The following is a 15,773-nucleotide window of genomic DNA, read 5'->3' on the forward strand; positions in this document are numbered from 1 at the left end:
TGTTTCAATTTTATTCATAAAAGTATGCAATCATTTCATCAATGTTTTGTTATGACGTTGTCACGTTAAACTATCGTCCGTAAACCGACTTTCCAGACAAACAATTTTTTTCCCCTTCATTTGATGTTTCACGTGTTGGCTCTTTGGCTACGTGTGTGAAACGTATACTGAGTTTACTTCCAGCACTTGTATATGAACGACGCAAAAATGTTCTCTTTTTTTTGGTGTCCCTCTACCAAATTGTATCTATGGTTTTCGCTCTTGAGTAACTGTAGCTCGCAACAGTCGCTGGGCAGGAAGTGCTACGCTGATAACGCGTCAACCGTAACATAATACGATGCACAACGTCCTGCATCGTGGTCCTGATAGACAGCATCCTCCGCCACTCGCACGACATGGACAATGTGAATTCACATCCTGACTTGGGTTCGTTGGCCTTCCGGAAACTCTAAAGGCCAATAGAGGTTTTTTTTTGTGTGTTCAAGGTCAACGTGGTTTGAGCTCAAAATCGTTTCTTGGGCGGGGTCTCGCGCGAAACTTACCAGGACTTTTCTGCCAACTGAACCAAATTCAGTGCTGTGGCCACGTACGTTTTAAACAAGTCTCTTTTTTTCTGAGCACTATTGTTTAATCCGCTACGGTTTTATTTTCAAACCGTTATTATTTCAGTTAACCTTAAATCATGCGCATAGTTGTTTTTTTATTATTATTTAAGAAAATAGCATCGCTGTAACATAAATATCAATCGATAGTTCAAAGAAAAGTAAAATACTTTACCATATTGAAGTGATTGTGTGAAAAAGCCCATTGGGTTTTTCTCACTCTAGGTGGAACTTCAGAGCACTCCTAAGAAGTGGGTGTATTTGTGTCAGTGAGGCGGGACGATAAATGCGACTCTCGCTGGTAATTAAAGTGTGGTGTCACCCTAGGAACAGGTGTCTGAAATGACGTGAAGTGTTCTCGTCGACTTTGAAAGTTAACTAACTCAACATTTTATAGCGTATAGTAAAATATCAATGTTTCGTTTTACAACCTCTTCTTTAAATGTTACAGTAAAGTAATTAGCATAGCTAATAATCATTTTGCTACCATTTCCACTCTCCTGAAAATATATTTCAGAAACGGAACGCAAATGAAGACATGTGTTTTCGGTCTGAACCTTTTTTTTTTTTTAAAAAAAGCCTTTCATGAGAACACGTTACCCAGATATCTAGAGCAGGTTTTAATTCTTTGTTTAATGGAACAGGTTTCGAGCTGGTTATTTGGGGTTTTCACGGAGAAATATTTGAAAAACAGGTCTACAGAATTCAAGTTGCATACATTATTAAGTTTTAAAAACACAGAAAATGAAATTCTAGTGGGTAACGATGACGCACTTCGTCAATCATAACGTTTTGTTATGAATATCTCAAACGAGAGAAATTGCAACCGTAGGTATAATGCAGTGTAACATCTTCAGGGATTTCCTTAACATTTACATTTTTATTTATATAGATTTTGTTTTAATTGTGCGGTTTCACAAATTGTTCAATAATTTGCGGAATTATTTGCCCCCCGGACTTTAGTTTATCTTGACAACTCTGTTTGAGGTACAGTGTACTTTTAACTTTGAAAAGACCGTAAATTCACAGTAGTTTATGATCGCACTCGAACACTAACAAATAACTGCGCTGGTTGGCAAGAGACCGAGGGAGGACGATGAAAACTATTCGAGTTGAAATCGGTCGGTTGCCATGGAACTGATGCAATGTGAAGCGTTCCTTGATGGTAAACACCGTTCACTTCCTGGAAAAGAAGTAATGAAGTGGATTGGAGAAGATAGCTGTTATCTAAACCTCCCTTTGCGAATAACGGCACACCACACCAAGACCGCAGGCAAACATTCGCCAGTTAAAGTCCGGACTTCTCTGTTCAACTAAGCCACGACTGATAACGTCAGAAGCAATAAGTGATCGGAAATCATCGCTCCTAACGTTCTAGGAAAATTATTAATAACTTTTATGCGTGACGTAACACACACGTTTGAAATTATATACGAACAAATGCCTATCGTAACTGCCACGAAATTGCTTTTTTACATGTTTCTATGTAAATGTTTCATTTTTCCACACATAAACTATAGTGTAAGCATTTGCTCCAACCAATAAACATTTCGAAAAAATTATCATAAAAGAACAATCATTTCTTTTGACAATACCTAAACAATTTAAAGCCTATAAAACATTTAAATTTAATTTTAGTCCATTTATTTACTATTTTAGTGACTATTTTCATATGCGGTGGTCGTTTTCTGTGACCAATGACCAAAATATTGTGAAAATTCTTTCTATTATTTAAAAAATGAGTCAAATGCCTCTAATAAACGCACTTTCTCAATAAATTAAAAAATACATACATATATTTTTTCATACATTGACTGCCCGAACATTAAATATTGGACAAATATTTTTTTTTGTCGGTTACATAACATTTCTTCAAACTTACCACAGTGGTGTGCCAGTGTTGTAATTATATCTACTTTATAATTTGCAGTATTTTAAAATTATAGTTGTTAAGTATTCAAGGCGGCGCTCTGGAAATACTCCTATTGTTTTGCCTCAGGCTGCATGACTTAATGCACGCAATTACAAGGCTGCAGGGTTTTAACCACCTGTTGCCGCAAACACAAAGACTGGAGAAGAAAATTCTTTAGATGCGCATGCGCAGGGCATATTATTTCTTCACGTAAGCAGTGGCTTTAAGAGCGTTGTTTGTAGTGGGAGTTTTTGGAGGCGGTTACGAGAGTTCTGGGTAGATTTGCAGTTGTTATAAAACGGATGTCCACGTCCTAACGTGCGTGAACTGTACACCTTAAAGTTTTAACGCTCGAAACCAATCATAAACCATGTAATCTGATTCAAAAACAGTTATACACTGTTAATAGTCCAGGCTTTCCAGCTGCTGTGCCGCGGCACACTAGTGTGCCAAGAAACCTCTGTAAGTGTGCCAGGAAACCTCTGTAAGTGTACCGCGGCACATTAGTATGCCCTGAAGCATTTGTAAGTGAGCCAGGAAACCTCTGTAAGTGTGCCAAGAAACCTCTGTAAGTGTGCCGCGGCACACTTGTATGCCATGAAGCCTTTGTAAGTGAGCCAGGAAACCTCTGTAAGTGTGCCAGGAAACCTCTGTAAGTGTGCCGCGGCACACTTGTATGCCATGAAGCCTTTGTAAGTGAGCCAGGAAACCTCTGTAAGTGTGCCAGGAAACCTCTGTAAGTGTACCGCGGCACACTAGTATGCCATGAAGCCGTTGTAGGTGAGCCAGGAAACCTCTGTAAGTGTGCCGCAGGTTTTGGGCAAAAAAAAAGTAACGTGAGTACAATGAAAGTACGCGAAGCTCAGACTTTTGATTAAGGCCGTTTCTGACTTCAATTTAAGTATATACTTGTGCGTACTTGATACCGGAAGTGACGTCACGAGGACTGTACCAACTGCAAGTGAAGTATGCAAATGAACTTCTCGCGTACTTCCAAGTAAAGAAAATTGCCGTTATGAAAAGCTTTTTTTTTCTAATTTTATTTGACAGAAAACTTTTATAGTGAAAATAACTCGTAAAATAAATTTCATTCTATATTTTACAAAATAATTGTTAACAGGTTAATAATAAAGTTTTAACAAATCGATGAACCTGTACCGACTGTAACTGACGAAGAAAAGAAAGAAAGTTAAGTTGATTGACATAACTTCATGCCTTTGAAATTGAGTTTTAAATTTCGTTACTATCAGATTAAAATACAATATGTCTATAAACAAATGTCCCAGTTTCAATAATATATTATAACAGTTTAATTTAGACTATTTACGACAAATCATACATGAAATTGAAGTTAACTAACCTAGTTTCTCTTAGAAATGTTCAATATGTGCACTTTTAGTTATACGGCACACATCCAACCTAAAGTCCAATTCTTCCCACATTTTTGCTAACACGTCCGGAGCCATGGAAGCAATAGCCTCTTAAGTTCTGTGCCTCAACTCTGGCAAATCATTAGGTAGCGGCGGAACGTAGACACGATCTTTGATAAAGCACCGAAGGAAAAAAAAAATCGCACTGCGTTATGTCAGATGAACGTGGAGTCCAGTGTCGTCTCGACCATTATCGACCAATCAAACGGTCAGGGACTTCGACGTTCAACCACACTCGCACAAAGAGATTCCAATGGGAAGGGGCTCCATCCTGTTGCCAAATAAAGTTTGCATGTTCGCCTTTCTTTCGCGCTGCAAGAGAGAAAACCACAAAGCAGTTCTCGCACGTGTGCTTTATCTTAAACTATTTGATTCACTCTTCGAAATTGTGACCTTGAACCAACGCTCTACAAAAGCTCACAGTCGATGCTATTGAAATGTATGTGTGCGACATTCTTTTGCGGAGACGATGAGTTTTGTTGCGATGAAGCACGTGTTGGTGGTAAAGGGCGGCCGCGTGTCTGGCTGGCCAGCGCCGCCCAGAAGGGCGAAAATCGCCTCACAAGGGGACTGCTTCGCGCGCTCGAGTGCTGTGATTTTTCCCCTAACCAAACTAATAAGTGTATTTGGGAGGGGTCTGGGTAGGGAATACTCTAAGTGCGTCTCAGGCCGAAGCCTATACGCTCTAAGCAGGCAGGTTATGAACCATGCAGGAGAGGAAGCATGCATCATGTGCTAGGAGGGAATTGACCAGCCATGGCAACGTTTTAGCCATGACTAACTCCCCTCACTGACTATTCTAGGTTAAAAACTAGATAAGTTGGGCCCAGGTAAAACCTGCATAGACACAGGGAAAACCCTGGGCACTTACATGCGGGATGCAAAATTTCATGCATTAATTACATGCGGGTTGGATTCGGGAATAGAAGGATGGCTGAGGAAGAAGAGTTGGAAGAGTAGAAAATATCTACCAAGCAAGGGCGGGCACTTGGACATTTTTGTCCGCATTGGGGGTTTTGGGCATAACTGGTTGTTAGGGGGCGACTATCGTCGTTTACCGCCAGGCTGCCAGCCAGCCAAATTAGTTGAAAAGAACATAATTACATGACCGCAGCAGCCAGGTTGCCCCAGCCGCTGCGGCCATGTGTGTCCGACACAATCGAGTGTCATTGACCTCTGACAGTCTCCCGGCCCGGAGGTACTCAAGGACAAAGCTGAGAAGACTACACGGGTGGTTCCCAAGCCGGTTTCACCGACACACCGGAAAAAAAAAACAATAAAATAATAAGCACACTTAATAGTCCACTAACCAGTACTATCTTTTATTTTCATGTGAATCTTCTTTGCTGAGGAGGCTACAATTTTCGAGCGTTACGAAGATTCCGATCGCGTGAGGGGAAATACCTAGTTATGTGGTGGGGGGACCTGGAAAGGAGGGGAATAGTCAGGTACGTGGTGGGGGGAACCGGTAGAGGAGACGGCAGGGAAAGGTAGACAAAACGGGAAACCTTCTTTTCACAGACGACAGAGCCAATCGCCCGATCGTGCATCTTCGGTTTTTTTTGTTCATTGTAAATAAATACGGCGGTTTTGATAAAAGGATACTAATGGTCAATTAGGTTAGGTTAGCTACATTATAAAAACTTTAAAACATTGTGGACGGTTGATTTGGTTAGGATAGCTACATTAAAGATACGGGGAAAAAAGCATGAACTTCGGGGAACTTCGGGTGTGGCTCTCTCGTCTGTGAAATGAAGGCTTCCCGAAGAGAAGACGCAGCATAATTGCACGCTTGCACACATGCGCACTTGCACACTTGCGCTCTTGTCATCTGGCGCACTCAGGCACTCGCGCGCTTTCCCACTCGCGAATTCGAGCATTCACGCCCTAGCGCTCTTGCTCACTTGCACACTTTCTTTAATGTCCATTTTATTTTAAAATAATTTGTTTTGAGAATTTTCATTTCTGAATACTAATTATTTAGAATCAAATACAAGTGTTTTATGTATCTGTTATGAGTATCATTATTATAACATTTGGTCGTGATCCTTGCTATGTGCTGCACATTGATCTGTTGAGAAATTTTAAATTTAAAGTAGCTTTTAGCAACCAATTTCACAACCATACAAAAGATTAAATTAGAAATTTAAATATTTAAAATATGAAATTTCTTGTAAATATTTTATGCGAGAACCAGGTCTCTGAGAAGACAAACACACACACACCTCTTCTTTTCACCTGTTTTATTCTTTGAGCTGCTGTTGTGTGGATTCGTTTTTGGCTTAATAGTTCCAGTCTGAAATAAATATATATATATATTTTAATTTTAACAATGTATGAATACAATGGTGTTAAACTTAATGAATGAATTAATCACTTATTAACGTCACGTCGACATCTGGATCATTTGAAACTATGATTGGCAACGAGATAAGAATGGAGCGCTGACGGAGTGAGCGTGTTGATGAAACGAGAGCACTCCGAGAAAACCCACAGGTTCATTAACCACTTCCATGTTTCTCACTTGCGAAAAAAAATCACGTTTTGACTGAACTTAGCGCTCATTTATTTTACACAAATAATTTATTCAAATATTTGTTTTTACATCGCAATGAGTTTGTCAGTTCAGAATAATACATATATTTTTTTTTCGGAATAAGACTCCATTTCATTTTTGTCACTTATTAATTTCCTAACAATATGTTTTTCAAACGAACACCACATATTGACAGTAGGTAAAACAGAGTTTAATAAGCCTAAACATTTTCTTTTTGGTCTGAACGTGGCTATTTCATTATTTTGTAAACAAAGCGTAGTGAATAGCATTTTCTCGGTAAATGTAATTTTTCCGTTACCATAGTGTTGCTTCCACGCAACCTTGTGTCACGTGAGTAAACTATTCCTGTTCTGAAGGTGATATCAGGAATGATGCTCAGGGGAAGGCCAAATAAAATTTTTCAATACGATTTCAGTACATTTAGAATTGAAATTACGTTTTATTTATGGATCAAAATTGCCCTGTTATCTACATCACTGCTGTGAAATAATACTTGAGTAAGTTCGGTCAACTATGATAAGGAATTGGCCAGGTTATGGGGAGGGGAGGTATGCCGCTATGGATCTGCCAGTGGAACTGAGTGACAATTTTTTCACAATTCAAATTTCTTTATTGATTCACATTATGAACAATACACACAATTGATACAGTAGCACACAAGAACTCTGTGCTCTTTTGCCAGTAGAATACAGAAGCAAGTCGCTTGACACGTTTTAACAAATACATGCACTAGTCAGCCCGTGCGGAATTCCGCAGTGCGCACCAAATCGTTTTGTGTGGCATTCCATTGTTTAGAAATTTGGAAGAAATGACATTTTGAAGAAGAATAGAAAAAAGTAAACTGGTGTTGGTACAAATAGCTGTTACACTTTTTTTTACAGAAGTATTATATCCAAACATACCAATAATGTACGCGTTTACAAAACCTCTTTAAATACAATGTTGGAAGTAATGATGTGATCATCGTTTACTTTTTGGTTGTACGTATCTTCAATACTAACTGATGCTATGAGAAGTAAACGTAAGAGGTCATGTTTGTAAGTTATGTATGTGGTACAAAATATGAACAGTAATTTCAAAAGTATTTACTTATAAGAAAAAGTCTGACGTGCCAGAAGTTTTGGTTAAGTGTTTTTTTTGGCTAATTTAAAGGATCCTCTAAGATTTTTTTTATCATAAGTTCTGTTTATTATGAAGGAAGAGCAATGTAAAAAAGAAATATGTAAACGCTGATATTTTAAGTGGATATCCGATTCAATATTTATCGAATCCGATTCCATATCTACCGAAAAATCGACGCATCCATTAAAGGACCCCTTTCTTAGATGGCTTTAAATCTCAAATTTAAGAGAAGCAGTACATGTTTTGACCGTGGGTCTTTTTTTCGTCATTAGCCGGCACGATAAGCTTTAAAACGAGGGGTAAATAATGAAATTTGATAAAGGAGTGACAGAAAAACAGGCTAGAGAAATAATATATAAGATATAACTATAACTAACTATAACATGATGGAAAAAAAGGGGATTTTCTGTGAAGTCGGTTTACAGACGATAATTTTACGTGATAACGTCATAAGGAAACATTGATGAAAAATTGCATACTTTTTAATTTTCAAATATAATTTCCAGTTGCAAAATTATTTTAAATAATTAGTTTAAATATAATCACGAACAATTAGTTAAAAAGCCCACCTTAACCTGTTTGATATTACAGAAGATTTTCTCGCACGGTGGTTGCGCCGGTTCTTGCACGCTCGGCTCAGGCGGAACGTGACAATGAGTAGAGACCTGTAAAATTCGCGATTTCAAATCCCTAAAGGATAGACTCCATGATCCTCTGTGCACTCGTGCAAATTACATCTGCTGATTGGTTACCGACTCGTAACACCTGTTGACTGGAATGATCGTGATTCGCTAATTCTTCTGTTAAAGATTTTTCATTGGCCCAGAGTCCTTCAGATAAACTGTGGCCCAATCACTGAAGCAAAGTAATGTCAAAAGTATTTGGACTCTATCCTATCGGGAAGTGAATCCGCGAATTTTACAGGTCTCTAACAATGAGTCATGCTTTTTCGTGCGTGCAGCCGAAGTTCATCGATTTATAAGACGTTTTCATGTCAAAAAATCCCACGGTGGTGAGTGACGCGAAGACGTGTTTCCTTCCAGAAATGGGAGGTGTTCTCCGACATCCGAGCACTATTCATCCTCGTGCCGGCTCTGCAAGGCCTCAAGGGCAACCTGGACACCTGCCTGGCGTCGCGGCTGTCCACGCAGGCCAACAAGGGCAACATGGTGTCCCTCAGGGAGGTCAAGAAGCTGGTCATCGGGAACATCGCCCTGGTTCAGGTGAGCCGACTCTTCCAGAGCGCGAGAACCACGGCGCAAGGAGGGGAGTTGCACGGAGAAAAAGGTTTGTTTGGATCAAACAAATGTTTGTTTATACATGGCGGAACAAATGTTCACTTGGTGGAACAAAATATTTTGTTATTATCTTTGAAGGATTTGTGCAATGGGAGTGCATGACTTGATGTATTCTTTTGGACATACGCCATTGCTAAGCAAATGCATGTCTGTAAAAGAAAACTACAAAAAACACAAAAGACAAAAAGCTAAAAATTGCTGTTGTCAACAGGATATAAACACCACATAATATTCCATAACATAAATATGGTCAACAAACAAAGAAAAACAAAGAAAAAATTGACTAACAGAACGAAAAACCCCCCCACAAATGATGACAGCACAAAAATATTGAACCCAAAAAAAATTGACAACAGCAACTTTTTGCTTAAATTGTGTTTTTGTCTTTTGTGTTTTTTGTAGTTTTCTTCTACAGACATACATGTGCTTAGCAATGGCGTATGTCCAAAAGCATACATAAAATATTTTGTTAGCTTAACCAAACTCGGTAAGTAACAAAAATGATTTGTTACACCTAACCAAGTATACATTTGAGTTGACAAAATAATATTGTTGGGTCAACCGAATCTTTCCTAATACAACATATTTGCTTGAATTATTAACAAAATATATTTATTTCGCCATATACAAACAAATATTTTGTTGAGGCAAACAAACAATTCTCTCAGTGTAGGGTTAGCTTCTCTCGGCTGGCCGAGTCATAATGGCGCAACTAATGCAGTACGCCCACAAAAGAATGCCTCAGTTACAAAATTTAACAGATCTCGATAAGCGCATGCGCGAACACTGCTTTGTTTGATTTCTTGCTTGCAGCGCGAAAGAATGGCTCTTTCCCCAATTACCAGAGGGCGAACCTGTAAGCTTTATTTGGCAACAGGATGGAGCCCCTCCCCATTGGAATCTATCTGTACGAGAGTGGTTGAACGTCGAAGTCCCTGACCGTTAAATTGGTCGTAATGGTCGAGAAGACATATCTCTTTCTTCTTTTTCGCTGGCCTGACACTACGCCATGAGATTTTTTTCCATTGGGGCTTTATAAAATATCTTGTCTACGTTACGCCGCTACCTAATGATCTGCCAGAGTTGAGACACAGAATTTAAGAGGCTATTTCTTCCATTACTCCGGACTTGTTAACCAAAGAGCAAAGCGAAACCCCGCCTGCGCCTGCGCCTTCACCTTCGCGCCATGTGATGGCGACAGCTTATGGCTCGCATGCCTTGATCGACCTGCCTGATCGACAGAAACTATCTCGCCATCATGTTTAATATTCTGTTCACCTTTGCGAACAAACCACCTGCTTTATTAATTCAGCTTCATTCAGAATTATTCATGTTTCCTTTTTTGTTGAGAACTGTTGTTAGACTACACAATTCAAACGAGCATATAACAGTTTAAAAAAAGGGGGGGGGGGGTTGTCTGTAAAGTCGGTTTACGGACGACAATTTTACGTGATAACGTCATAAGAAAACATTGATGAAAAATTGCATACTTTTTAATTTTCAAATATTATTTACAGTTTTTGCAAATTTTATTTATACAATTTTATTTAAATATAATCACGAACAATTAGTTAAAAGCCCGCCTTAACCTGTTTGATATTATTGAAGATTTTCTCGCACGGTGGTTGCGCCGGTTCTTGCACGCTCGGCTGAGGCGGAACGTGACAATGAGTCATGCTTTTTCGTGCGTGCAGCCGGCGTTCATCGATGTATAAGACGTTATCACGTCAAAAGTGTCTTTACTGTTAAAAAAAAATTCTTAACACCTTCTCAAAGAGATTTTTTTTTTAACCATATAGAGTTATAATATTCTACTTCTTGCCTTTTTACAAAACCAGTTTTACGAAATTTACCTGATTTGGCATCTGCGTGTTAGAAAAACCATCCTTGCGATTCTGCGTGCGACACAGAAATTTCCTCTGGAAGCGCGTCAAGATGGTGTTTGTCTGCGGCGTCAACAGACAGGCGCGCGTGCACAGAAGTGGCCTGACTCAGCTGTTGTTGGTTCAGACTTTGCCTAGACGTCTGGGGCGCCGACCGCTTCCTGACCACCATGTCGCCGCGGGTCGTTACCACAACGCCGAAATACCACAAGGCCGAACGTACAATAACGCCGAATACCATAACGCCGAATGTCAAATTGACCGCCACGCCGACAGCTAGAAAACTGCTGTGTAACACAACGCCGAAATACAGTAACGCCGAAAAATGTTAAATGTATCTTAACGCTGAAATACCACAACCTAACCTATACTAGGCTAGCCTAACCTAGCCTAACCTAACCTAACCTAACCTAACCTAACTTTTGTGGCAGTCCTGCAATGACATTTTTCGGCGTTTATGTATTTCGGCGTTGTGGTGATTCGGCGTTGTGGTACACAGCAGTTTTCTGGCTGTCTGCGTTGTAGTCAATTTGGCATTCGGCGTTATGGTTTTCGGTGTTATTGTACGTTCGGCGTTGTAATCGCTTCCCCCATCGCCGCGGCCTCTTTCACAGCCTCGCTTTCTCGCCACAGCGAGTGGTTTCTGCGAAGCACAACAACAACGCATTACCGTCATAGAGATATGCTTCGCCGCGATGCATCATTCACTTACACTGACAACAAAAAATTACAACAAAAAAAAAAGGGGAATTGTCTGTAAAGTCGGTTTACGGACGATTATTTTACGTGATAACGTCATAAGAAAACATTGATGAAAAATTGCATACTTTATAATTTTCAAATATTATTTACAGTTTTTGGAAATTTAATTTAAATAATTTGTTAAAAATATAATCACGAACAATTAGTTAAAAATCCCGCCTTAACATGTTTTATATTATAGAAGATTTTCTCGCACGGTGGTTGGCCGGTTCTTGCACGCTCGGCTCAGGCGGAATGTGACAATGAGTCATGCTTTTTCGTGCGTGCAACGGGCGTTCATCGATTTATAAGACGTTATCACGTCAAAAAATAAATTTCGCCGCTAAAAACAGATTATTCTGAAAGTATTTGCCTGAACGCTACCAGAAAAGCCATACTACCATCATGTGGAATGTATAAAACTAATAATTTATTTAAACGATCAAATACTGCAGTCTCTTTGTATATGATTAAGAATTTTTTTAAAAAAATACACTTTATATTTTCCGCATAATTGTGTTAAAGAATCGGCAATGTTTAACTTTTATTATCACAGAATATATTTTGAAAACTAGTTATCAAATAATTATTTCACAAATTTGCCATTCTTTTACTGTTTCGTGTATTATTGGTGTTCATGACCAACAGTGAAGAAAATTGTTGACTGTAATGAAGTCGTGTGACTATTAATTATTAGCTTCCTATCAAATTATGATGCACTTAGACATTGGGTTTTCCATCATTCAGTGAACGTGTGATACAAAGATAGTTTATAATGTTCAGTAAAAAAATAATTCCGTTTATTTAAACTAGTTACGTGTGATACAAGGAAGGTTTAGAATGTTCAGTTAAAAAATTAATTCCGTTTATTTAAATTTCTTGTCTATAACACTGTGCTTGGCATAAAACTAAGCAAATTTCTTACGCCCGCCTTTAGTTACTACTTCATGTTTCTGTAGGTATCATTTAATTAGAACATAACATTTTACAGTTAGAGTAGAATGTTCAAGAGGCGGCGCCTAGAATTCCTGGATATAAGACAAAATTATGAGACCATGAAAATAAGTAAAATATAAATATAACCAATTTTAAAATCGAAAAAACCCGAAGTAATAACATTGTATCTCACGTTTGTCAAGAATACAGTTGCTATCCACTACTGTCCAAGTCTGCATGTTGTGGTAGAGAAGTGTAGTGATGTAACTACTTTGTGACTTATAAAATTTTATTTTCAATGTCCTACAAATTATAGCGGTACAGTTAATGTTTTTGAACGGAGTCAGAACATTACCTGTGATCACAGATATTATATAATTTGCCTGTGGTCTAGCAAGCCTGTATCAACACATGTGCACAGGCAGCGCTTGGGATGTTCTAAAAAGCTAGCTCTTTAGTTTTAACTATTCAAAACATGCTATGCTTTAATTACGACAGCAACTTTGTATAATATAATTGCAGCCATTTTCTTACAGCGAAAGAAAATATAAATAATTTTACTGTGGTGTTACATTGGTAAATGCAAATCCGGAAAGGATAGCCCAAATTAATCAACTAGATTTTATTTATCAACGAATAATTAAATTATTTCCTAAATAACCAAATTATGAATTATTGGCCACAAACTACTCATTCTTAAATGAGTATACTTGCCCTACCGGAGACCGGCTCAGCAGTCTCTCTCCCTAATGCTTGTTCTGGCCACACACCTCTCATTGTACTACTCACTCGTCTGCGGAGCCACCAAACCCGTCCCCGATGCTTCAATCTTCGCACACAAAGCCCGTCTCTCGTCATCCACTATCGCTCGCCAAATGACCCTCTTTACTTCACTGCTGCTCGAAAGGTCAATCCGCCTTTTATACATGTGAGTACATGTCAATCCCCTGACTTAACACACGAAGCTGTGAGAACAATGGCTCCACATCACGCGATGGTGCTTGTTGGAACCTGTCGAACTCTCCAGAGGGACAGAGGCATCTGGACTCCATGGGAAGGCGCTGTGGTTGTCGGAAAGCGGCCGTTAATGGAAGGCTCTTGTAATTGTAACGGGAGGGACGGGCTCTACCTTCGTCGTGCTCCTCAAGGAGGTCGGGTCCTCCACAGGCCGGCGCGCCGGGCTATCTGGCTGGCTTCGTCTCTAGCAGCGTCGTAACAGTTTTTTTCTGGTCAGATTAAAAATATAATTTGAATTTTGGAAAATTTTAATACAAGATAGTCACATAAAGAAATGGTCAATGTGTAGTTTAATTATTCTTAGGAACTTTACAGCGTTTAAGTTAGCGCTGATTTGATAAGTCCAAAAATTATTACTCAAAATCGTTGACCTTTCAAACTTCACTATAGTCTTTCCAGATTTCAAGTTATATTTCTTCACATCTCTTAGTTTCGGGTACGAATACTTTTCATGGAATAGTGTTCCGTTTTAAGATATCAGATAAGACGTTTTCTATGCCTCTTACCATGTTGTCATCCTTGCAAATTCAACATAAACAGGACCTTGGCTAAGAAACAATAACAAATATTTCACCGCCACGTGAAGATATAAAACAAGTTTTGCTCCCCAAGTCGATTATCCCGCAAAACTGTAAGTTGCAAAATCTGAGACGACAATCGAATTTTTTTAAAAAAAAAATTAATGGTGTTTAAGTTACTCTCTGCTTCTAGAAAATATCTATCTCTCTCATGGTTTGTTTACTATTGTGAGATTATTTGTCGCACAGCTACTGTATTCATTTTATTGTGATTGATCAGTGTTTCTGAGATGCATTTATGATTTAATTACGCTTGGATCCCAAATGTTTTATAGTATCTGTTTGTTTCCGCATAGTTGGTTAGGCTTTATTGGTTTACTCAAAGTGTAAACAAACGAGTATAAAATGTTTATAAGCAAAAATCCAAAAATGTTCATAAATTTTGTAAAACATTCCGCGCTTTTTCGAGTGCAGAACACCCCGTTTACGAGTAAATTGGGCTGACATATCACTTAAAGTTTGTACATATTTGTCCCTGAGATGACCTTGAAACCCAGATACCACCAGTCTGTTACTCGTCATTGGTAAACACAGACATCCGTTGTGGGTTAGCACAACTTCACGAAAGAGTAGCTGCGCTGCCGACTACACGGAAAATCAACCCTTCAGTGCCGTTCGTCTGTATAAGACTACAAGTAGCAACCAAAAATACTAGACCTAACTATTTCCTTAATATGTTAGCATTGCTCTCTATTTATGCGTATTTTTCAATACTCTACGACTAAACTTAAATTAACGTGAAAAAGCAAGTTTGCAACAAATTTCACCCAAAAATATCAGTCACTAGAGACAGCATGGAAACGAAACTAATTAAGTTTATAATTATTTAATTGATTAAATGGAGATCATTATTATCAGTTTATGATTTAAACGTTTTAAACTAACCTCTGTTCGTCGCTTGGTAATCTAGGTGGAGGATGGCCGAACAAAACTTCAGCCGTTTTAAAACAATTTCATGTCCATGCGTCATTGTTGTTTTATACTGAATGCCATAAGAAAAACCCTCAATAATGGATAAAAAGGGTGAATACAAATACGCACGGAGAGCAGGCCAGTATCAGCTGTAAGCTGATCAGTTTACATGAGCTGGTATTGCCTTGTCCTTCGTATGTATGTTTTTCATCTTTTTTTTTGCCATCCTTGAGTTTTTTGACGGGAGAACGTCTAATAAATCGATGAACTCCGGCTGCACGCACGAAAAAGTGTCCCGTTACGCACATTGTCCCGTTACGCTCATTGTACGCTTGCGCCGCATCTATCTCTCTTCCACTCGATTGGAACAACCATCGATTTGACTTATTCGAGGCACATTAAACTTGAAACACTCCCAATTCGTTTCCTACTTTTCCTATCATCGTCCTATCCTTAACAGAATAACACAGATTGGAAGAAGTTAAATAGCAAACATGTATAAAAGTTATAGTTACAATAATCTGTTCGTTAAAGTAATAAACATATTTGAATTAATGAGTGCAAATAAAAGTAAATTTATCAATTAAATTGTAGATTTCATTTCACTCCTTCTTTGCATGCATACAAAACAGTGATAATTCAATAAAAATGATTCAATTTTATTCATAAAAGTATGCGATCATTTCATCAATTTTTGTTATGACGTTGTCACGTTAAACTATCGTCCGTAAACCGACTTTACAGACAACCAATTTTTTATGAAATTAAGCTGAAAACCAGCAATG

The 15,773-nt window shown here is 38.5% G+C and overlaps 1 protein-coding gene across 1 annotated transcript in view; it reads left to right on the forward strand.

The window, feature by feature from the left end:
* LOC134529939 (solute carrier family 41 member 1-like) overlaps positions 1–15,773 on the forward strand; it is a 95,100-nt gene that overhangs the window by 53,377 nt on the left and 25,950 nt on the right. Inside the window, exon 5 of the mRNA XM_063364486.1 lies at positions 8,667–8,846. Within this exon, the coding sequence (XP_063220556.1) occupies positions 8,667–8,846 (180 nt within the window). The remainder of the gene's footprint in view (positions 1–8,666; positions 8,847–15,773) is intronic.

This window comes from Bacillus rossius, chromosome 2 (genome assembly GCF_032445375.1).
Source record: "Bacillus rossius redtenbacheri isolate Brsri chromosome 2, Brsri_v3, whole genome shotgun sequence".
Taxonomy (NCBI): Eukaryota; Metazoa; Arthropoda; class Insecta; order Phasmatodea; family Bacillidae; genus Bacillus; species Bacillus rossius.